The sequence below is a fragment of the Corvus hawaiiensis genome, chromosome 16 (genome assembly GCF_020740725.1).
Source record: "Corvus hawaiiensis isolate bCorHaw1 chromosome 16, bCorHaw1.pri.cur, whole genome shotgun sequence".
NCBI classification, from domain to species: Eukaryota; Metazoa; Chordata; class Aves; order Passeriformes; family Corvidae; genus Corvus; species Corvus hawaiiensis.
The window spans coordinates 14,216,063-14,241,473 of NC_063228.1; the positions used below are offsets into that span (position 1 = coordinate 14,216,063).

The 25,411-nt window shown below is 42.4% G+C and overlaps 1 protein-coding gene across 5 annotated transcripts in view; it reads right to left on the reverse strand.

Annotated features, from left to right (window-relative positions):
* Positions 1 to 25,411, reverse strand: part of LOC125334099 (CREB binding protein) — a 96,605-nt gene that overhangs the window by 61,159 nt on the left and 10,035 nt on the right. For 4 of the 5 annotated variants that reach the window (XM_048320566.1, XM_048320565.1, XM_048320568.1 and 1 more), the window contains exon 2: positions 20,918 to 21,627. In XM_048320566.1, coding sequence (XP_048176523.1) covers positions 20,918 to 21,627 — 710 coding nt within the window. The remainder of the gene's footprint in view (positions 1 to 20,917; positions 21,628 to 25,411) is intronic. The other variant, XM_048320567.1, reaches the window with a different exon arrangement.

Below are 25,411 nucleotides of genomic sequence, written 5' to 3' on the forward strand. Positions count from 1 at the left end.
TCTGAATAAGTGGAAAGACCTTTTTTAGGTGGCAATCCCTAAAGTAAATATGGAGACAAAAATTCGGACGGACCATCCACAACATGAGTTTACTAAAATTGATAGATGCTTGCGGTTTCAGGGGGGTTTAACTCAGTTTTTCCTGGGAAGAATTCAAATTAACAGGACTGTGATTTCCAGAGACTAAAAGTGCACAATACAATGTGAGACCTGCTTGAACAGACTCTTATCTATTTTTAACAGTTTCCAACCAAGTCTGGGATCAGCGAGGAGTTTCAGTGGCAGAACAACCTGCTGACAAACAGCATTAAGATCCACAGCGTTCCAGAGCTATTACTGGTACCCTGAGGAGCAGCTCGGAATTGATTCCAAACACAGCCAGGTAGGGACTCCAGCAAAGCAAACCACTGTCAGCTCCTCCCTGGTGGGAAGGCAGCAAACAGGAGGTGGAAGGAAAGGAAGAATCAGGCAGATCCCTGCGTATCACACTCTGAAAGATGCCCGAGAGCGCGAGGCATAAACTGCAATTCCTGGTTAATTATCTGAATGCTGAGCTCAGTGACTTCTGTGGAACTTCAAACCATGGCTGACTGAAATCTCAAAAAACAACTGGTAAATATAGGCAGAAGATTGAGCCTACACATTGTAAAGACTTCATCCTGCTTGTTCATTCTGCAAATGGAAACCGGCAGCTCCAAGCAAAGGACTCGGAAGGCTCAAACACCCCAACTCCTGCCTCTGCTTCCAGGTTTTTTCCAGGCAGGTGAGGGAAGGGAGATACCCAGAAGACTTTTGCTTTTTGTATTTCTGAAACACAACTCTGATCCCAAAATAGGTAGTTCAGGGGAAGATTACCAGGTAATTAAAAGTCATTAAAGAAGATAAACCAGCAAGAACACTGGAGTCTACAACCTGGTAAGAATGGCCATTTTCATGGGGAACTCAGAGCCATCACAAAGATTTGTATTTGGCTTAAACTTTGTTAAATTTACTTTCCTAAAAGGAAGGAAAGCAAAGGGCAATCCAGGGTGAGTTGTTTCTTTTCCACCTGCATGGAACAGGCACGTTCCACAGGGCTACTCCACCTTCCATCCAGCGCATCTCCACTGCAACAAAAGCTGAAAGTTTCTCTCTGACAACCTGGGTTACGTTGTTCAGTCCCATTTTGTTCTAAGCTCAAGATGTTCCCTACATGTTGCCTTTGCTCCTCTCCCTCATTTCATCTCCTTTCTCCTCCTGATGCAGCCACCATTTTCAGCAGCCCTCTTCCCTGCACTCCATCCCACGGTGGCTTCTTTCATCCCACCTCATCCTCTGCAACTCACGTCTTATACTTGTGTTTCTGTGCTACAATTTTGGGCAACTCTTGCTTCTTTTGCCCAGCTCTTTGTGGTCACAACTGCGTGAATTCTGATGGAGTAGAGCAGACTTGCCCAAGAAAGGTGTTGTTCTGTTCCACCAGCTGCAATGGGGGAGATAACAGGGTGTATCCCGAGTGCAAGTTAAGGCTAGAGGTGCCTCAAGAAGGAACAAGATTAATGCAGGACACCACCTTAAACACATTATTTCTGCTCTAAAACAGTTTTCAGAAATATGATAATGACACTCTCCTTTAATGGAAAAGAGGCATTTAATTTAATAATTCTGCTATCCCAGGAAGACAAGTAGATTCTGTTCCCTTTTTTATCACTATGGCAACTCTCTAAGATACTGGAATGTATTACCGAGTGTGGATAGGAAATAGGGTATTTCACTCTACTCTCATAAGCCAAGGAATGTACAAACTTCCAAGCTGAAAACCCCCCACCAGCACTTAATACCTTTGTTCAGCTGCCTTGGACTACAGGAGCCATCACACTGCAGCACTCTGAGCAGCAGCTGTGGGAGGTGCTTCTCCTGTTTTGCTTTTTAGCTCTCTTAGGAGCAGAAAAGCAATTCCATTTCCTCTAGTTCCTGGAGTTTCATAGATGTTATAGAGGAAGCCCATGACCAAACCTACAGATCTCACCTGAGTGTGCAACTCAGGGGTGACATGACAGAAGTGAAGTTCACCAATCTAATCCTGAAGACACCTTTCACAGTAGACTGGATCTCCACACTGTGATGTTCCTTCTGCTTTTAAAGCTTTCTTTTTTCCTCCCTTCTTCAGCACCACTGACACACCACAGTACTTCCTCCTCTAGCCCAGCATGAAGGAGGATAGGTTATACTCCCTCTTGTACACCAAGCGTTCAGGCTGTAAAAAAACTCTGCCCTTCCCTCCTCCTCTAAGTTTTTATCAACTGTCCCCTCACCTCCACCACCACAGCTCTCACTCCTGCAGTCCAGGGTACTCCATTATCACATTCCTCCGAGACTCCCAGGACATGCAACCAACAACAAGGCTGCAAACCCCTTTCCCTGTTACAAGCACATCATTTCCTACTCCCTTTTTTAGCTTCCTCTCCAACACACTGTCAGAAACCACACAACTGCATGCAGTTATGCTCCTTGCAACCCCTTTTCCTTTGGGAAATTCTGCTCTCCTCTGTTGCCCCAACCCACTTTTCACTCCAGGGTTTCCAAATTTAATAAAAGGTCTGGCAGGACAAACTGAGTTCAGTCTCAATTTTCCTGTGAGAGAGAAAGCACCTGCATTTGTAGGCATGTGCCAAGGAGCAGCACCCACCTCTGATAAAATTCCTGGGTTTGTATCTTATATCACCACTACCTATATAAAGTTAATGCCTTTTTTTTTTTTTTTTTAAATTAGCTAGTCCAGACAGATTAGTCAAAAAAACCCCAAAAACTACCCAAACCAAAAACCCAAAGCAACAAACTTATCTCCAAGTTAAATGTTGATTTTAATTACATTTTGAAGCACTGACTCTGTACAAAAATGGAAGAAGGTTATTCTGGCCAAGTATTTAAAACCAAAACAATACCATCACATTTGGACTGAGCTGACAGCAGAAAAAGTACTGAAAGGTTGATATGAGAATCAAAGAACTCAAAGCAGCACGGGCTCAGTGAAAAATAAGGCTGGCTGAAGTAATCTGATTATGATCCAATCCTGTAAACTAAAAATAGTTATCATTAATATTCAATTCAGTATCTGCTGGATTTTTTGACTAGAAAACAGCCTGGAAAGAAAGGAAGCAAGCTAGACTAGCTTGGCCAGACTTTGAAAGCCATGAATCTGCAAAATGCTTGAAGAACAAACGTGAGGTCTCAATATGCCAACAGGAGGGATGAAAAGACAACTGGATATGGGGAAAGTGCCATCGTTATGTGTCTGGCGTGATGGGAATGCTGCTGCAACAATGACCAACATGCTGTGGTAGTTCAAGAATGACAGGTAAAAATGACAGAATCCAGAGAGGTCTCAAGTAGGGCTCAAAGGACTAATGTGCATGGCCAAGGACAGGCTAATTGCAATCTAACAGCCTAATTTATTTAGCTTACTATTTAATCTTATTCATTTGCTTATCTTATTAAGACAAGGACTGAAGTGCTTTTACAGTACTGGTTTTGGGAATAAAAAGGTGATAACACAAATATTTCCTATTTAGCAAAGACATATCAACAGATAGGAGCTGAAGCGCTGTAGCTTCAAAGCCAAAATTAGGAAAGAATGGAAGTGATTAATACCACTGAAATTGTTAAGATTATATTAATGTTTTATTTAAATAGTGTGTGTTTCTACTCATCAACAGGAGTTAGTTCACAAAAAATCATAAGGCCTCTAATCAGAGGTATCCTGTCTTTGTACCACTGTCATTTTCATATGCTTTAGTCTTTATAAAATGGAACCTTGTAATAAGAAAGATAATTACAAATTCTCTTTTGCTTGTCCAGAGACAACACAAAGATGAGAAGAAAAAACTATCTCAGGAAGCAAAAATAATCTGAGACCTTGACTAGAGTCCATAAACCAGACCCAGGGACTAAACTCCAGGAAGGCAGGCATGCAGAACAGAAGCCAAAAAATGAATCAAACTATTGCACCTTCCTTTGCACCCTAGGTCTGTGTTACTGAGCATGGCTGAGTGCAGCTCCAGGTGATGGCTGTGATGAGATCACAGACAGGATGGACTGCAGCACAGAATTCCATCCATTCCCTCAATCCTGCAGCAATTAAGTCGCCTCTTCAGACTGACATTGATTGCAGGATCACAAACCAGTTCTATTGTTAGTTAGGCATCCTCAGGAAACGGCACATCTCCTCCCACTCCCGAGGATCAATTTTTCTCTAATCACTTTGGAAATCACTGGTCAATTTGACCCATTTTTCTTAATAGCCTCACAGATAATTAAGTTCCCAAGATCGCTGAGCAGAGAGATGGACAGGTAGATGATGACACAGTCCCGGTTCTGGCCAGGACAGATTTATTTTTTGCAGTAGCTGTGAGAGGGCACGTCCAGGGCACAGAGGTTATTCTGTACCACTGCTGGGGGCAAAGGAAAGGGAGTCTCTTCCAGGGAGAAGGGGTGTTTCTGAGCATTTTGCATGTGAATCACTCACCTCTCCGTTTGTTTTCTTATCTCATAGCTGTTTCTTGTTCTTATCTCAACCCGTGATCTTTGCCTTTTGTGCCTCTCTCCTCTCTAGCCCACCGCAGGGGGAGGGGGTCAGGGAGAGTCTCAGTGCGAGCACTAAATTGGGGAATACAATTCTTAAACCACAACAGCCTTATCTGGCACGCAGCGTGAGGCTCCAGGGGTTGAGATAACAACGGATCTGCCGAAGCGGGTTGGAAACAAATTTATCTGAGCATTTGCTGTTATTAGGTAGGGAGCCACTGGTCACAATGTTGCCTTGTCTGTTCATGGGGGTGTGGTACCCAACCTGCTTCCTTAAGCGCCCACCATGGTGCTCTTTTTCAGAGCAGCGAGAAGGAGCAGGATGGCTTTGTTGCTTGTCAGTTTATGACACGATAACATCGAGAGCAATGAGGGTCATTTGGGACGAGCGTTCAGTGCTGCTCTCCTGACCGTACCTCGGCACTACCTTTGGGAATCCATTAATAATCGTACATAGTCTGTGGGGGGGAACAGGAGAGAATTCTTTTCCCCAGCTTTCCACCCCCGTTTCCTCCTTCAGGCCTGTTACAACAGTTTTTGAGGATTTTTAATTTTCCTTGGAGGTTAAGTACACAATCCATGTGGCAGAAGTTTGCATGGAGCGTGCCATGGCCATACGCCAACTCACTGGTGACGATGTCAATGAAATGAGAACAGGGCTTCAGGTGACTCCCCAACTCTGGCAATATGAAGATCATCTTTTTTCCTCCCCACCAACCTGTGAAAGGCTGTCCAAGACTGTGGACAGATTGGATCAAGCAAACTAGAAAGTAAAAGTCCCATGTGGACACCAGTATGGACCAGAATCTCTGCTACTGGGAGCAAGCTGACCCTGGCTTGACAGGGGACACACCACAAGGTAACCTCTGGTTTCACCTGCATGGCCACAGAGAGGACATGAAGAAGTGGGATGGAAAACCCACCTCTGCTCTAACAGCAAGAGCACTAGAGCTGAGAGGAAGAACAACCACTACAGGAAATTCTTCGAGGATAAATGCCACTCCAGTTTACTGTGGGCACATCCTCAGACAGAATAAAGGGCTGATGTTACTGCACATCCTCTTGAAGAGACCTCTGGTTCATATTTACAAGAATAGAGAAACAAGTACCATGATCTGAGCTAGAGGGGCCCTGCCTCCAGCCAGGTGGAGAAAGGGGACTATTGGATCTCTTGGACTGCAGGAATCCACGGCCTGGCACATCAGACCCACAAGAATATGAGGCTTTAGTTGACACCTATGCACAATGTGCCCTGATGCCATTGAGATCTGAGGGGCAGAATACATCTCTGTTTCTGAGGTGACAGGGGGATCCCAACAGCTGACTGTACTGAAAGCTGAAGTGATTGGGAATAAATGGCAAAATACTCCATTGTGACTGGCCCAGAGGTCCCAGGCATCCTTGGAACGGATCACCTCAGAAGAGGGTATTTCAAGGCCCCAAAAGGGAAACGCTGGGCTTTTAGAAGAGCTGCTATGAAGACAGAGGGAATTTGACAGCTGAATTCCTTGTCCGGTCTCTCAGAGGACCCTTCTGCCGTGAGACTGCTGAGGGCTGGAGAACAAGTACCGATCACTACCACAACAGTGCCCTGTTGGCAACACGGCACCAGCCGGGCCTGCAGGACCCCATCCATGGATGGGCCGTGGACTGGAGAGCTGGAGTGCCCAGCAAGACCTGCTCATCCTTTAACAGCCCTACATGACCAGCTGTTAGTCCAATGCAAAGTGGAGACTGACAGTGCACTATCGTGGCCTGAATGGTCACAGCATTACTGAGAGCTGCTGTGCTGGACATGCCCCAGGGGCAGAAACACAGCTCCACTACTTGGCATGGACTGATCCAGACTGCACTGGAAAAGGGTGAGGCTACAGAACATTTACAGCACATTGATAACATCACTGTATGGGAGAACAAGGCAGAGGAAGTTTTTGATAAAGGGGAGAAGATAATCCAAATCCTCCTGAAGGCCGGTTTTGCCATAAAGCAAAGTAAGGTTAAAGGGCCTCACTGTAGGTTTTTGGAGGATGCATATCCTAGAGCACAGTCAGATTGTCAGCTCTCTCCATCTTGTGACGTGGAAGAAAAAGGATTTCAAGTGAGGCCCTGAACAACAACAAGCTTTGAACAGATCAAACAAGGGTTGCTCAAGCAGTAGAGCTGAGAGGAAGAACAACCACTGGGTCAGCCAGCCAAGACAGGACAGGATGTATAAAACATGCTCTACAGTCAGGGAGAATGGTCCTTCCTGGTGTGTCTGGTAAAAAGTAGCTGGGGAGACTTGAGGATGACCCCTGGGGTTCTGGAGTTGGGGATACAAAGGATCTGAGGTCTGTTACACCCAAACTGAAAAAGAGATCCTGGCAGCCTATGAAGAGGTTCAAGCTGCTTCCTAAGTGATCGGTGTTGAAGCACAGCTTCTCCTGGAACCCTGACTACCAGTGCTGGGCTGGATGTTCACAGGGAAAGTGCCTTTCACACATCATGCCATGTGAGCTCCTGATGCAGTTTGCAACCAGCCAACAGCACACCAGCCCTCCTGCCCTGGAAGACATCTAGGACTGCTAGAACCCACAGCCATGGACTAAATGAACTCAACAGACATCCTGGAGCGATGGCTACTGACTTCAGAAATTACACCTGTGCTTGTGGGTGTATATATATATATAAATACAAATATAAATGCATGTACCTAGTTGGAAGGTGTAGGAATTGGACATGAGTACATGGTATAAAAGAAGGGGTAATGTTCTGGTTCCAGCCAGGACAGGGTTAATTTTTTGCAGTGGCCAAGAAGGGGCATGGCCAGGATACTGAGATCATTCTGTATCACCTCATACCATTGACAAAAGTAAAGGAGTCTCTTCCTGGTCCAGGTAAGTCAGCAGGAGGGAGGGAGGGGTGACTCTGCTCTGAGCATTTTGCATGTGAATCACTTGCCTCTCTCACACACTTTCGTTATTAATATTGCTGCTGTTACTCCTTCTTATCTCATTGCTTCTAGTAAACTGTTCGTATCTCAACCCGCGATCTCTGCCTTTTCTGCCTCCAGTTCTCATCTTCCATGCTTCTGCCTCCAATTCTCCTCTCCATCCTGCTGCAGGGAAAGGGAAAGGGGAGGCAGAGCGAGTGAGTGGCAGCATGGTTTGGAGAATCTCAGTGGGAGCACTAAACTCGGGAATACCACCCCTAAAACCACGACAGACACGCAGATTAACATCTCCATGAAGGAAGGCACAGAGACCTCTGCCATCACCCACCTCATTTAGCAGCAGACACACTACCCAGGGCTCTTGAGGAGCCACCACCATTGCCAGCGTTGTCCTGTCAGCACCTCAGAGATTATCTGAGGACACGGGAGGGAGCTGAAAGCTCGATAGGAAAGTTTAGAAGACCCCTGGGGTGGGGGTGATGTAAAGAACTGCAGCTTTGACAGTGGCAGTGTGAGGACACGCAGCCAGCATACTGGGTATGCTACTCTGATCTGTTATGACAATAGAAAAATAGGAAGGTCAGAACCACCTCTTTTTCTCACCAAACTCTTCCCACACCTCTGAATCTGACAAAACAGCTGTAGGAGGAAGTCACAAAGTCAGCCTTTTAGTGAGCCACCACTATCCCTATATTATTCTGGACTTAGTCTATGGTATAAAAGCTAAAAACCAATTTAAGTCCCAGATTAATAATTTAAATTATTTCAGAGAACAGAACATGCCTGTCATAATTAAAGATGAGAGAGAGCAGAGGCATCCTAGATTTGATCTGTTTTGATAAGAGGCCAGATCTTCACAAACTAACAGCAGTGTTGAAGAGTTGCATACGTAAGAGCTTGGCTGTACAACAGTGTAAATTGCTCTAGTAAAACACATCTGCCACTCACTACTGCTTTCTTCTAAATCCCTGGATTTGCAAGGAAGGACGTTCTCCCTACTTCCTTCTGCTCTATCACTGACACAACCTCGTGTGATACAAAACGCTAAAGGCTGAGGAGACAGTAACTATTTCCACCTTTCAAGAGCTGCTGTGAACTCTGATGCCATTTTCTGAATGCCTGAGCTGGAACTTTAGGGTTACACTTCATCAATAGCCTTAGGCTGACAGAGCAGCTGTGCACGAACACTGGAACCCTCACAGAGCCACAGCTACTCAGCACCTCTCATGCTTCACCCAGAATCCCCAGTTACACCACTGAGATGTTTGGGACACTTTTCCTCTCTCCCTCTCTCTCTTGTTTTTATTTTAGAAAATAGAGCAAGCTGGCACAAAATGGGAATTCTGCACTTCCCACTATGACTTACAGATCCGAGCAGCGTCCTTTGGGTTCAGCATGAAGAGAATGACTGGGTACAGACCCAGTACCCTGCTCCTACCTCCAAGCAGTTGCTGTCCTAAGGCACTACAGGACAGGGATGACTCAGAACTTCCGGACATGCCATCCCAAGCACCCTTTACTTCCTTCTTTTATGGGCCTCACCAAAATCAGCCACTTCATACTCCATTATTAGATTAAGCCCTCAAATCCCTTGCCATCAAATTACCACACCTACCTCAAATCTGGGCTTTCAACACATGACTTGGTTAAAATGCTCAGCATTTTGTTCCCTCTTTCTTTCTTCCCATCCACTGAAATGTTTTTACAAGCAGCATGTCACCTTGCTTGGCTTAAATAATTTTAACTTTCTTCCTTTGAAGCTTTATTCTGTCTCAAGACAAGGAAATCAAACAGTTGGGTGTCTCAGATGTTCAGAAGTTATGAACTGAAGTCTACAAGGTACTGTGAATGAAGGAGTCAATCTGCTCCAGGTAATGGAAGACCTAAGAAATTCAGACTGACAGGCAATTCAGCTGCTTTTAATGCTGTTAGTGACAGTGAAGGAGGACTGGACTGCTTTCAGAATGCTTACTTCTGCTTCCCAGAGAGGCAGCACACAGAGACAGGGACCTGTGCCTTGCCATCTGCACCACTTCACCCCTGGATCCCAGGTGAGCAGAACACACACGAGCTCCAGAGCTGCTATGATCTGGCATCAGCCCCCTGGAGTTAATTCCTCCTCAGTCCCTGTGTGCTGCTGCCACAACTCCCAACAGTGCTTTGCTCACAGACTTGGTACCAAAGGGCAGCTTTTCAGCAGGCACAGGCTGAGGACTTCGCTCTTTGGACCCTTATCTCCCTCTGGAACGAGGCCCAAATCTCCAGCATGAAGTAAGGTCCACCTCACCGATTAGGGCTCCCGGTGAAGCGCGAAAGACAGGTCCATTAGGAATTCACGTTCATTTGTGGAGGGGAAAGACAGGCTTTCTTTACTACACTGGCATCATCTTGCATCTGTTTACTGACAAAAAAAAGTAAGTCTCTACTAATTGCTATTTCATCCTATAGTAATGTGTTCCAAAAGAAAGTCACCATGGCACTTGGAATGTATATGCCAGAGGGACAGATGGAGAGGCAAGGAAAAGATTAATCATTTTATGGCAGAAAGCCAGTGGTGTTACCAAAAAAAAAGGAGAAAAAAAAAGCGAATTCAGTCTCAGTGCAAGAATGGTGGCAATGATGGCATCTGAGACGAGGTGAGAGCGCTCACCTAAACCAACCTGCAGGTTTGGCAGTTTGACAAAACATTCAGTTAAAAATACTCACTTGTAAGTCAGTAACAAGAAAGCCTTAAAATGTAACATTTCAAGAATCAGTTTTGAGAATTAAATCATGATCTGGCCACCAGCGTTCAGAGGAAGCCAAGCTCCAAGTCTCCCATCTCTTTAAGCTAATTGCTATAACCAAGGCCTACCACAACAGATTCATGAAGCAAATACTGTCTTGTTCTTCAGCAGTAAATCCACTCAAATTAAAATACTGAAATGTCCAGGAATAATTGTTATTTACTTCATCCTTTATCATTAAAATTTGGTAAAACTAGAAATAAAATTTTTAAAATCCCATTAAGAGGAAGCCAGGTGTTTTATTACCACTTGTAATAAGATTTGAAATTCTCTTCCAAGCATTTCACAGAGGCCAAAGAAGAACTTAAGTATTCCAAGGCCTTTAAAAAAAATGAACCCATGTTTCCCCATAATTACTGAAATATAAAAGACAAAATTTCATGGGAAAACCTTCTTTACAAATGACTGGATACATAGAGAACAAATTCTTAATACATTTAACTAGAAATCAACTTTTCCCAGGAAAAGAAAATCAAATGATCGTATGCTTACACTGTATACATGCCTGAAGAAAGAAAATGACTCCAAAATTCTGCACAAGCCTGAGCACAAACACAATGGAATCAACTAAAATTTCTGCACTCAGCATCACTGTTGTACTTATGAATCAAAATAAAGCTTAGGTTTACTTTGTAATGAGTGTCACCTCTGCAAATAACTTCAAAGCTCTAATGGATAATTAACCACAATTGATCAATGCATTCTGATTGCTTCAAGAGCTTTTATAAGTGCCAAGCAGAGCAAGCGGCTTTCTTCAGATAAACAAGAATTATTCTTAGTACACAAGAATAGAAACTTAACCAGAACCACAAAATTAACTGTAGATGTTTCAAAGGTTTCTTTCATCATGAAAATCTAGTTTGGACACAAGGAATAATTCAACAATACTTGAAAGGAGAATTTTGAAAGCCTGAAATTCAGTGAATATATGCCTCCACAAATACTTAATTGCATACTCACAGGCCAAAATTTTTATGAGTGACTTCCAGGAGAAGCTTCAGCGTGCACTAAAACACATTTATAGTCACACCAAAACACCGTTTTCTAACATAGGTTCTCAACTGAGAATTCCTGTCCTCCCTCAGTTCCTGTACTTCATCGCCATTAAGCTGAATTAAAAAAAGTTTAGGAACAGTAGTGATAGGCAAGGGGCAATGTCTTCAAACTGAAAGAGGGGAAATTTGCATATAGATATGAGAAAGAAACTCTTCCCTGTGTGAGTGGTGAGGCCCTGGCACAGGTTGCCCAGAGCAGCTGTGGCTGCCCCATCCCTGGAAGTGCCCATGGCCAGGTTGGACAGGGCTTGGAGCAGCCTGGGATAGTGGAAGTGTCCCTGCCCATGGGCTTTGAGGTCACTTCCAACCCAAACCATTCCATGATTCTGTGATTCTATAAATGCAGATTTCTATATCAAATTCAACCCAAAGTCTGCACTCCTTCCCTTATCTTCTGTACTGTGGGTATCAGCCTTTCAAACTGTACCCAACAGGCCCCAAAAGAATTGCCAGCTGTGTCTGCCAGCACCTCAGCAGTTCGGAAGTGCCTATAGTTGGCTGGAGACAGCCAAGGAAAGGGAGAGCACGTCATGCTCCAAAAATTTAGTATTATAAGGAATAAGCTGTTTTGGTAAGAGAAAACAGGAGCACTACTGAAGAGGTTCCTACCCCATTTATCTCCCAGAAGCTGGCCAAGGATACATTATCAGGCAGTCCATGGAATGTGATATTCCACAGTGGTGGGGGAAAAGGCAACAGTAGCTCTGAGGAGGAACAGCAACAACATCCCCAAAGTATAATGAAAAGAGATATTCTGTGTCCTTCCTTTACAGTGTATACTCTCCTGGACAGACATGAATCCTAAACGAAAAGTGGAAACACTGAAGAGAGAGCCTGTGACTCTAAAAGTAACTATTCTTATTCAATCCAGACCAGGGAGAAAAATCAAATAGACAAGAAACAAACTCACACTACAGGTTATATTAAATACATTAAAAGAAACAAAAATCAATGTTGCTTACTCCAAACAACTACTTAGCACAAATATCACAGCCTGACATTAACTATGGAGAAATGTAACTATAAATAATTTACACTGTTAAAGTAATTTTTAAATAACTTTAAGAGCCAAATATGTTTGTTTTGAAACACCACAGTGACTTCAAGAGCTACTACGACATTTCCAGTCCTTCTATAAAGCATGCTCTCCTTGAAGATTTAACAGCACCCATGAAGATATTGAGACAATTCTGAACAGGCTTTTAAACAAGGCAAGATCGGATGGTTGTTTTTAAACATGATTAGAATGGAACAGTTTAACAAACCAGGCCTGTACACACATTCCTCACTGACAGCAGCTGCACGGAGGATGATCCAGAAATGCATTTTAACCCAAGATGCCCATATCAGACTAAGAGAGCCACCACTGTTTGTTCTGAGAGAGAAATCTCATCTCTAGCTGGTGGTGTTCCAACACTTGTCCGTTACCAGGGTACAAAGATCCTCCCATCCTAAAGGCAGTTATTTAATTAAGTCAATTTGCCAAAAGCTTCAAAAGGCACTTGTTTTGTTTCCAAAACTCCCCTGACAAGCAGAGCAGCCATGCAGCCAGGACAGCACTGTGCTGCAGTCACTCTGAGAACACAAATCCTTTCCTTCCAAAACAGCAGCAGAGTGCTAAATGATCTATTTACCACTCTCTTCAAAAAATGTATTTCATTTCTTTTGGCAAGGATGGCCCTATATTTAACATGCTGTATTTTCATTATGATTCATTCTAAAACAAAGGCGCTGTTGAACTCTTTTTAGGGCACAGGACACTTATTTCCCAAACCTAAATAGGATTTGTACATAGATACCAAAGAACACATCCATCACTTTGGGATTTGAGCATCCTCAGAACACGTAAGCACAGATACTTCCAGGTGCTACTTACAGGTAGGTTTTGCAGCACCAGGAGTTCAAAAATCATCTCAAGTTCTTACTCATTTAAATCTCAATTCTGCAAAGTATTTCTGGCCTTAGAATCAGAGCCATTGCTTGGATTACACACAAACAGTTAAAACACAAGCACTAAGCTTAGTGTGCCACTTCACAGCCACAGTAATTTCTGGAGTAAATAAAAATACTCTTTACTGTAATAGCAAGAAGGAGGAGGACGAGGAGGAGAAACGAGCACGTACTATTTACAGCCCATGGACACAGTTACAGCAAACTGATGTCACACACAAATGGACTTCAGCTTCCAAACAAAAACCAGGTATTTCCTCCAAACATTCACAAGAAGGAAGGAAAATGCCATTATATTTTGCCATTCCTTATACTCAGCTGTGCAGAGTAAACTAGCAATTGCACCAATAAGAATTCAGAATTATTTTTTGAGATGTGGATGAAAAATGTGTGTTGAAACACCTTTTCTAGTTTAAACGTTATTTAAGGTGAAGAATAATCTGCCCACTACAAAGTAGATTTGGGCATGCTCTGTGTAGCCTCTTGTATTGAAATTTTGGCCCCCTATGGAAATGAGGGAATTTCAAAATTCCAAAGTGCAACTTTCCAACATGATCTTATTTTTTGCCTGATGGTTGAAGTATCCCATTTTCCTTCAACAAAGTGGTTTTCACTTGTGGAAGCTGCAAAAAGAGAATCGCCTCCTCTCACTGCTTCCACTCCTGATCCATTTCTCAGGAAGGCTGACACAGTTTATCAAGCTCTATGTAATTTTCCAAGTTTCCTGTACTGCCTTTTTTCTAAAGAAACAGACCAGAAGCATTTAGTTTTCAGACCATAACACTGCCTGCTTTGACACATTTCTGTATGTCCTTCCAATTACAGATTCCCAATATAATCACAGATCACTGTCAAGCACAAATATTAAGTTTATCTTTAAAGTAAGAGCAAACTTAGAGACCTGCTAAAAGGTCTTTTCATCAGAAAGGCTCCTGTGAAATTGTATCTACATGCATGATTAGAGTTTATTAAGAAAATTACTGTGACAAAGACATTTCCTTCTGACTGAAGGAACCAGGCATTTTGTAACTTCTACACACCAATGTTTCAGTTGGCAGGTTTTCCTCCCTCTCAATATCTGAGTCATTTTTTACCTGGGTATTAAATCCCCAAACTACAAACAGCAGCAGAAAGATATGTGAAAGCAGTTTGAAAACTAGAAAGAAGTCATCTCAGTTTTATCTGTCAGTAAGGATCTGGGAGTTTCTGTCATTTTGACTAACCTGAAACAACACTGTAAATCTTGCTTTTAATCAATGGCTTCCAAAGGAACTGGTGGATCTGTTAGTTTCACTCCCAAAACCTTCTTTCAGATAGACTTCTTAGAAATAAACCCCATTCTAATAACAAAAACTGAAGAATTACAAGACTCTAACCAATATAATTGATGGTTAGTGACAAAAATCTTAATGTTCGTGTTGTGTTATCACAGTGGAAGATAATGGCACAATTCTGCTCTGAAGAGATCCCACAACACTTAATTTTTGTCAGCTGGCTGATAAGCCAATGCAAGTGTACAGAGAGGCTTTTGCTGGGGTGTGACGCAGGAGGAGAAGAAACTGAGCTGAGGTTTGTCCCCATGAAGGCTGAGTGCTCTGCTTCTTGCAGCCCTGGAGCCAAACTGAACCCTGATACCTGCATAAGCACCAGCCAAGTGACTATCGCTGCAAAGATCTTCAATGACATTGCACAACTGCAAACAAGACTTAACTCACATACTAGAAACAGGAAACAACTCAATTTCAGGTGCCAGGAGTAACAGTTGTGGGAAGTGAGCTTTTTAAGTCACTAAATCTCTTCGACGTATCAGCAAACTCATCTGTAGAGCACCACTTTCCACGGTCATGTTTCAAAACAAAACTGCCTCGGAGACTTTCATTTTACTACGAGTCAGTGAGTTTTGCTATTATGTGTTTCTCTGTATTTATAACCTTCTTCTGCTGTATTATTACAAAACCACATATGTCTCTCCTCAGTAAAAATGCTGTTTCGGTGCTCCTTATTCATCAGAGAATGGAGCAGCTACGGTCAAGTCTGTAACATTATTAGGAGTCCCCTGGAACTGGGAAACAGCACTGTTTGGAATATGATTTGGACTGGCTACTGGTGTTTGCCAGAGGCATGGTCTGCTAGGAGACAGGCAGCTTGGCAGCTGAGCACGGACAACTCTGTGGATGAGAAGCAAATTAACTGCAAGTCATGTTAAAACAATTCAGGCAGAATTCAGACAGATTGAGAGCCACCAGAGAAACAAACAGCACCAGCAGTTTGCTGTAACACACAGAACTGCAAAGGAATGAGAACATCTTCAGCTGACTTAATTCACAATCAGCAAGCGTATCTAAATCTGGTACTCAGCAAGAGCAACTGGGGGATCTGTTTAAATAAATAGCTGGCTTCATTTTTTCTCGTCACAAATTTTCCTTACCACAGATTCCTCACAACACCGAGACAAGTAACATAACCACATACACTATGTAATTCTTGCTCTTTAACACAGCTCATTATCGTATTTAATTTACTCAAGATTAATTTCCAACATCAAAACACCACTCAGTGAACAGCACAGGGAGCAAAACTGTGAATGTGCTTGTCCAAGGCACATGTATTAGACAGACACCCTGCCTGGAAACAACAACGACAGAATTCACTTCTTTTATAGCTCAACATTAAAAAGCCCCGGGACAACGGGTTACTCTCTTGGTGGAAATAAAAAATGGTTTTACTGTTTTCTGAAGTTCACTTCTGGTAAGAGTTCCTCCTCCTCTTTAATCTGAACCTACCCTTACTGAAACATACACTGCCATGTGGCTATTCTGACCGAAATAAAGTTGAAAACATGCATTGTCCAAACAAATTAGGCCAATACCATTTACAGCAAAGAACTGTTTTGCACTCATAGGCAAAAATCCAGCAGAACAGATCTAGTTTTGCACAGTTAGTGACTGTTATGAGCCTGTTCAGGTTTTGATGTCAATCCCACTACTGATACCAACTTCCAGTGGGGCTTAAATACATACACAGAGGTAAGGAAAACTCATCGCTTGCACATAGCACTTGGAACTCTGTATCTAAACTCCCTGCTACCAGATCACCTCCTGGAATACTACAGTGGAAGATCTGCCAGCCACATCAGCTTTTCCATCAGCTTCTCCCTGCAGGCAGGTTCTATTTTATATCAATGTAAGTATTTTCCTTCAGAGAGTTTTCAAAATAGGTAGACTGAAGTTAAATCTTCAATCTTCAAAAAGGCACCCTGCACAACCATTAATGTTGTAAACCTCATAACTAGGTATGAAAATAAACAACCATTTTCTTCTCATCTCTTTATAGGTTTGGTCTGATGAAACAATTTAATCTTTTTCTGAGGCATACGGTGCCCAATGTTTGGCTAAACTGCACCTGCCCTACGGTGCCCAATGTTTGGCTAAACTGCACCTGCCCTTCAGAAGGAAAGCTGAACTTGGGGTAGGTTTAATAGTTCTATAAAGAAAAATACCTTGAAAGCAGCCCCCAGCAAGCTGTATCTTCACTGCAGTTTAACAGCAATACCTTCTGCAGATCATCAGCCATGCACAACTCCAGACTTTTTCCTAAATTTCTGCTGCTGGGTACCAGAATATCCTTGTTGGAATGATAGGACTCTGAAGTTACTGAAGAAAAGGTGATTCCTTTTACAGAATTGTATGAGAAGGCATTACAGCTTGGAAACACATGGAAAACACTTTCATCAGAATGGGACTACCACTTTTTCAAGGAAAGAGCAGAAGTACCAGTTAGGTGAATCACTGTCCAAAACTCTTGACACAGGGCAAAAAGGAAGTCTGAGAACCATACATAATAAATGGGAACTTCCCAACATTTTCTTCTAACTTTCCATGGGCTTTGACAGCTGTACTAGGACAAGGGGAACGCACCTCAGCAAGAGACTCTAACAACTCATCAACAGAAACATAACTTCAAGCCCTTGCCAGCCACAAGAAGGTTTCATCACCTCCACTTGGAAAAGATGAACTCCCACAGCAACAGGAGAGTGTTAGGCACAAGCATGTCTCCCATGAAGTGGTCATTCCTATGGAAGCAATGACCATCTGCCGAGCTTTGCTACTGCTTATCACATGCAACAACCAAAAATCTTAAAAAACCAGTTCTAACAAGATGTTCTAGATGGCTTGAACACATTTTCTGGACTTAATGGACTCAACAAAAAACATGGTACACCACAAAAGGACAATTCCTTACTGCTGGAAATGACTGTGACAGGATGATCTGTTCCTCTACTCCCATCAGGTAATAATTGTTCAAAGATAAAGCCTTTCCTCTTTAAAGCTGATTTCCTAAGGAACTTCAACCCAGTCCAATAAAAATTTTTGTAGCGTCTTCCAAGAAAACAGAACCACAATGCCACAGTTGCAAGCAAAATTGTTACAGGAGAGGAGACGGGCAGTGAAGGGAGCAGAGATATACAGAGTATCATGGAAGAGAACTTCCTCGGAGGTTTCCAGGTATCTCAGCAAGTCAAAAATCACCAATCTTTGAGAGTATCATGTGAAATCTATGAAATCTTTGCTTACATCTCTATAGACTGAGGAAGTATTTTACTTTAATCTCTCCCTGCCAATGGAAGAATATTTGTTTTGATATCAGCATCTTCTTGCTCTCTGACAGTGGAAATTGGTTGTTTTCCACTCCTGTTTGAATTGTTGAAGAGTAAGGCTTATCCCTTATCCCCTTCAGTTCATGCAAGCACAGGAACACGAGCTTCAGTTACCCTGCTCAGTTCTGCCTTAAAATAGCAAGTCCAGACCAAAATTAACAGTCGTGGCTGATGATGATCCAGACAAAATGAATCCTTGCAATTTCTGAGATCAGGTGAAAGGACCAGATTCTGGATATTTTTCTTCTTTTTCTCTTAATAGAAAGAATGCTTACATAAACACACCACAAGAAACAAAACCAGAAAATGGAATGGACTTTCCTTGATTAGTCACATACTAAAAAAGGATTAGAACCAACCACCACAGAAGCAAGGTCTTGCACAACAAAACTGATCCCAAACCATAAAGGGTCACGAGTTCCCCACACTGCATATAAACACGCTGAATTGAGAAAAATGGGCTACTCAGCTGTACTTGAACAAGGTTAGTCAGAGATGCACATCACTTATTTTAAATAAAATGAGAAGATCTTGTTTTTTAAAGTTTTAGGTATTTTTTCTGCATTTGTATTTCACAGCTCTTTCTTTCCCTTAGGATATTGCTAAAGTCATCACCTAGAGAATTTCCTTCCAGCCTTGATACAGTTCTTCAAGCAGGATGGTAGCTACATTTTAAGCCCTTGAGTCAAGCTGGGCACGTTCACTATTAGGTAGATCAGCTGCCTCACCACTTTTATTACAGCTCTTTAAATCTTTTAAGCTGTACACATTAAGTGGTAAACACCAGGGAATCAGGAGGTAAAAAACCAAACTAACCCACATTCTCCTTCAGCAGAAATTTCAGTTTCAGAAGAACAGACAAACTCACTGAAGTGTTTCTTTACTTTTCTTAAAAGCTTTCCTGCAGCATCAATAAGAAAAAGCTAACACATAATCATGGCTGATAATCCTATTAGGACAATAAACTGGGGGATGGGAAGACACTGGAAAAGGATACCAATCCTCAAATGCCTACTAAGGAAAACAGCAAAAATAGAGAATGCTGCTTTCTCGGCGCAAGAAAATTCAGGGAGCAAGTACTTGTTCCAAAATGGGAACAAAAAATCTTTGGGTAAAACAGTGAGCCCACCTGCTCTCTTACTAAGAGAAGAATAAGATGTATACAAAGTACAATTTTTTAAAAGAAACACAATGCTTTTAAGCTTCACCTTATTCAACTAGAGATGGAGCCCTGGAAAACACAAGTTTTCCTATTTTACTTGGCCAAGTTTTTAAAATTATTTTCTTTTAAGTGCACCTTCACAGAAGCACCATTTTATCACTTATGCTCTGTCATTAAACAATCCTTTCACTATTCTTTTCCAATGTATTTCTTGATCGAACCAACTTTACTTTGCTTCTTGAACATCTCTAAACTGAGGCAGTCTGGGTCGCTTTCCCAAGCTGGTGAATCCATTCGCAGCTGGCAACAGGCTAAGCTTGAAGTCCTTGAAATATGGAATTTGTCTTAGATTTGTCCTGTTCCTTATCAGAGGTGGGTTTGTTTAAAATAAATCAAGATCTCACAGAACCTCCCCCACCAGGCTCATACAGACTCTTGTCAGCAAGTTCTTTGCTTTGGGGTAATTCTACTTCAATTGGTTCACATAGAAAAATTAGCAGTTTCACATAAAACTGAGTAGTGACTAGGAAAAATCTACTCCCAAGAACTTAGGTATCTGTAAGTTCACAGAAATAAGCCAGATAAATAGAATTCCTCACTCTTCCCACAAATTTCAAAGGAAAACAAAAGAAAGATAAGCTGACTCTCTTTCAGTGCAGACCAATCAGCTTCCAAACAGCAAAATTAGCTGTCTCCAGCCTCCAGAACAGTTATGTCAACTTTCAGATGCTCTGACCTTCACTCAGAACACAAGTATCTCTTCCTTAAGCAGAAGCATCTCTTCACTGCAGAGAGAATGCTTTTTATGGTTTTTATTTAAAAAAAATTAAAATTAACTATACAGTACTCCACAGTGATGTCAGCACCTCTTCAAGAGTACAGGACACACACTTTCATGTCAGACAATGCAATTTTTGCCACAATTACTAACACATCAATGAATTAACATTTACATGTTAATTAACTACAATTAACAGCTACTGATGTATGAATAGATAAAATATCAAGAGATAAAAATTGACCTTTTTCTACATATCAGAACATGGTGGGTTTGCCATCAAAATTTCATGAAGGAACTGTACCAAAACAACCCAGACAAGAGATAAGGCACAGGGCAGGAGGAACAGCAGTCAAAACACTGCTCTAAGCTCACACCTGGAAAACAAAGAACTAAAAACCAGTAACTGTATCAAACAGGGAGCCAGAGCAGTGCCCCGTGACAGAAGCAGATACTTCAGGTATATATTCCCTGCCCTGATCCACAATGGCTGCCAAATTAGGCTCTTGCCCTTCCCTTTCACAGTTTGCATTAGCTTGGCCATCTATGTGAAATTTGATGTTTCCAGATCAGTTCCTTCATATTTAAAAAGCATTCGCTGCATGGCTGCTGACAGTGGTCCTTGACAAGAGGAGCAATTGCTACACCTCTCCCTTCAATCTCCAAGTGTTCACATTGCTTTAGAAGATGGCGTTGTCTGGCAGCTAAATTGAGATCCTGAACATGAGAAATCATCTGCTTCCTTTCCGCAGGATTATGCTACTCTTTTCTAATTCACCCTGCTAAGATACTCTCCAACTTTTAGCTTCGAGGATGTCTTTTTCAACAAGTGATTTCATTTTTGATTACATGAGAAGTACTGCTTCAATTATTTCCTTTTCACAATATCACTGGTGACTGAAATGGGTAACTACAGACTCAGGAAAGCACATCCTTTAGTTCTGTCCCAGAAAAGGATCTACTGTGTTTCCTAAACACCTGTATGGAGAAAAACAAGTGCAATAAATAGAATACAGTAAATGGCATGTACATACTTTAGTCATTGCTCCTGTCTGTGCTGTGTTCAGCCCGGTGTGCCCAGCCATCTGTGGAGATACTTGGGTTAAAGTCTCTGCCAGCACACTGCCTGCATTCCCCTGCATGGCAGGGGCAGAATATTGCATTCCTGCTCCCCTTCCTCTTCCAGCTGCCCCAAGAGATCCATTCATTACCTGCCCTTGTCCTTGCTGAGGCTGATTCATTAAACTGTGACCAGAATTACTGTTGAGAAGGCTCTGGTGTGTCTGACTGAAATTAGTATTCATACATATCCCAGGTCCAGTCTGTGATGTTGCAGGGCTGCTCGTCACCATTCCCACTTTTTGTGCTTGAGAGTTCAGAGTTTGGGATGCAGGTGTGGTAGGTCCAGAGGTGCTGGCTGCTTGCTTGGCCAGGGCTGGAGCAGAGGAATCTCCTGGGTTCAGCGGGCTCTTACCCATAGCACCCAGATTCCCGATGTTCGCGCTGTTCGGTTGCCCTTGGACTTGACCACCAACTCCCTGCTGCACGGGGCTGCTTGAGTTCACATTGCCAATTCCTGGGTTTAAGGAAGAGCTGCTGCTTCCCCTCAGAAGTTCAGAAAGCTGTTTGTGTTTGGAAGCTGCATCTGGAACGAGGTTCCCACTGCTATTTAAAAGGCCCAACTCGCCATTGGGGATCAGCTCATCAGGAAGATCATTTTCCAAGTCAAACAAAGATCCGAAATCTGCAAGTTATAACAGAAACATGGGTGAGGAAACGTGACAAACAAGTAGCTAAATATTTTATCTTTCTACTTTGTACCAGTATTAACAATGACAGGCATTCAGGACATCTTTACCCAAGACTAAGAAGTGAGTGAGGGTCCCCGTGACATGAACTCCAGAGCCTTTCAGAGCACAGTTATTACACACTGTGCACACACAGCCACACAGGGTAGATAGAGCACTGGCCAATAAACAGGTTTTCTGGCAAGAATTTGGACAAAACAAAGCTTAAGAAAACGGAGGTGGCATGAATAAAATGACCTAATCTAACTCGCAAATTTCCCTTGTTTTGGCTAAAAGATGAAGGCAGAAATAACAACAGACTTTTTCCTATTGATTTACTCTCCCAAAAGAGCAATTACATCACCTTTTCCAACCTCCTCTGTAATCCCAAGACACCACCTCTCACCCAGCAATTCTGCCTCAACCTTGTCATTTGTGTGTGCACATGGCCAAAGAACATCTTCCAGCACGGCTTCAAAACATCACCAAAGAACAACGATTTCCTCAGCAGTTTGATCCCAGTCTCACATATAAAGATATTTAAGATCAGTTTCTAGTCATTGATTTGTACGATGATTTGCTACCTCAGAAGATCCTGAAAGGCATTCAACATTTTCTCCTTGTAATGCCTCTTGAATCGAGTCACTGCTCGATTCCTGAACAGCTCAAATAATTCAAATTGCTCTGTAAGTGCCCAGCCCTCATTTACCGTGCCCAATATTGACAGAGATAATCCACACACTCTCCAGATGAGCAAAATAAATCAATCAAATCTTCATTAAGCCACTTGAAGGAACAGCTCTGCCTGGCTGCAACATCCAGACTAATAAAAAAGTGGTGGGGCTTTTTTTTTTTCCCTTTAAAGGAGCAACTCAGGTTCACTAAAGTATTTTATTGCACATCATAAGCAACATCTGTGTAACAAGGTTACTTTAGTATGTAAGTAAAAAACAGAAAGTTACTTCACTGTATATAGGTACTTCCATGTGCAAATAAAAGTTACGTATTTGAAGACATAAGGACAGGCACATACAGCAATATTTATAAACATTTAAGCAGACCAGCCCCAATACACCAGAGTAGCTGTTCAAACATGCAACACATCTTGGAAGAGTTTTCCAGTCCAAGGATGTGAACTAAAACAATCACTTCTCACTGTAACATAAATGTGTGAAAACTTCATTTTGCTCCCTAAGCCAGCCTTGACAAACCCCAGTCCTTCACACTGAGCAAGCCACATTTTTTCCAGGTTAGAGAAAAGTTCTTTACTAAAGACGGACATTACAAAAGCTTCATTGTTTTTAAGTTTAATTCATCCTTCAACCACAAAAAGTTGGCGCAAGACTCAGGCTGCAAAAATGATGTAAGGTGGTACATTGAAAAGAGACAACAAACCTCAAGCAACACACAAACTGTATCACAAAGCACAGCTGCACCACCAAGGCATCTCAGTACACTTTAATTTCATGCATTTCATCAGCATGTGCATTTCCAATTCAACCTAACTGAAGAAAAATTAATAAAAATGGTCAGACTTGCAATGACCAGAGAATTACACAACCAGGCACAGTAAACGAAGACAAAAACATTAAATTCTGGCTGTTTTGAGGTGCTCAAAGCACCACATCCTTCAGGGGCCAACACTCTGCCATCATCACCTACTGGAGTCGATAAAGCGTCCAGGATTGCATGATGTCGGCCGTGACAAATACACCCTGCTCAGAACAGAGCCCCCGTTCTCTTCCAAGCAGGCAAGGAACAAGCTAACATTTCATTTAGCAAGACACATTAAAGTATTTTTAATTTCTCTTACTTGCTGCCTTTCCTTTCAGGTCTTTAGTTATCTTTCCTGCTTGTCTTCTAAAAAAATTCCTGGTGTACTTTCGACTCCATTCCTGCAGGTGATCACTTCATCTCTCCTCCTCTTTCCCACACAACCACTCAACACTGACCATGCTGCAGTTTGCCATTTCCCCTACATTTTGGTTCTACTTTCCTTCTTCCAAGATTCCCCTACTCCAGCCCGGAATGCTGGCAGGCTCTGGGAGGCTCTGCCACCGGTGGTGGCTGCAGCTGGAGCCTGACCGAAGCCATCTGCCCGCGCGTCACCGAGGGTGGGACACAGGGCCAGGGCTGAGGCCTCGCCTTTGTTAAACTGCTCTCACCACCCCATCTCTCCCCAAGTTCAAGGTTTATAGTGCTCATTCACACAACTTCTGTAAATCCCATAAAAAGGTGTTTTTCCAAGCTTCTGCACCAAAACTGTTAATATTTCATGGACAATAGATGTGTGGGTGTGGGGATAGGGGCAGAGGAGGAGAGACAAAACGTGAAGGGGGAAGATGTTGCCGTGGTTTAAAGAGTAGCTTTTTTCCAGCTGTATTTCAAAATGGGATGCTGGAGTATAAATGCTCAATTTTTTTTTTGCTTGGCTGGCCAGACTCTCTCAGTCTTGCCAGAGCCAAGAACTGGAAATGTTTTTGCAGTTTACAAAAAAAAGTGAAGAAAGGATTTGGGAATACTGCCTTTTAAAACCTGAAATAATCTACCACTCCTAAGCTCCTGTAAGAAGGCTGTACATTATGGTTAGACATGGAAAATGTACAGCTCTGGCAGAAGGAAAATAAAAAGCAGGTAAACAACCTAACACAATGGTCCTGTAAAAATTCACCAAGAATTCAATTGTTCATGCAATGATTAATCATCTTCTTTTATATTTCATCAGAGTCATGCACATTAAAAACAGCAACACAAGGCACATTTTATAACGGTTATAAAATACAACAGAAAACAAAAATCTACTTGAGCATGTCTGCAACAAATCCATAAAGATCCAAATCCATAAAGATAAGAGATTGTCTTGGCAGTTATAAAAAGAATAAATATATTTACACACATATAAAAATCTGGCATAATAAGAACACAGCCCATTTCTACTGATAGAAAAATAAAAAGCAACTGCAGTCTCTCCATCCTTACAAGAAGAACAAAATTGATCCCATTCTCAATGCTTCAACTGTTTCTCAAAGGCAGCTACCAAGAGCCTAAAAACGGAGGGATGCTGTTGCTATTACATGCAGTTACCTGAAGCAATGGCCAGGAAACACCTTTGCTGAGAAATCCCACCGAGCTTTAACCTGCTCCACCCTCAAACCTGCTACACATCCAGCACACATCAGAACAGGAAAAGTGGTCTGGATTTTAAAGGAGAACAGATTCCCTACACCCATAAGGCACATACCTCTAATTCAGTGCTCAGGAAGCAGCAAAGCTGACTAAGGCTATGAACGTTCACCTCGACATGTCTTGTCTCTAAAACAGCACTTCTGATCCTAAACCTCATACCTTTCATTACCTCTGTCACATAAAACCAAACGTCCTCTTAACAGCAGAGCACCAAAAAACCAGAGATTACGTTTTCTGGAAGGCATGGAAAAGCACTAGGCAAGTACCACACCCCCACTCTTTCCCAAGAGCTCCTTTTCCAATTTGAGCATTCTGCGTTCCTTGAGCAGCTATTTTCACACATAGAAGATAACCACACTTGAGACACTTTCTCTCCTAATTTCAGCCTTGTGAGCCTAAATGTCAGAGTTTTCTGCCTTCCTGGACAACACTTTCATCAGCCAGAATAAAACAAGATGTTCCGTTTCCTTCTAAGCCTTCTCAGAAGAAAAATCCCCAAAACTGCGCTGCATCCTGAAGGCAGAACTTTCTCATCTGTATGACTGCTTGAGACTG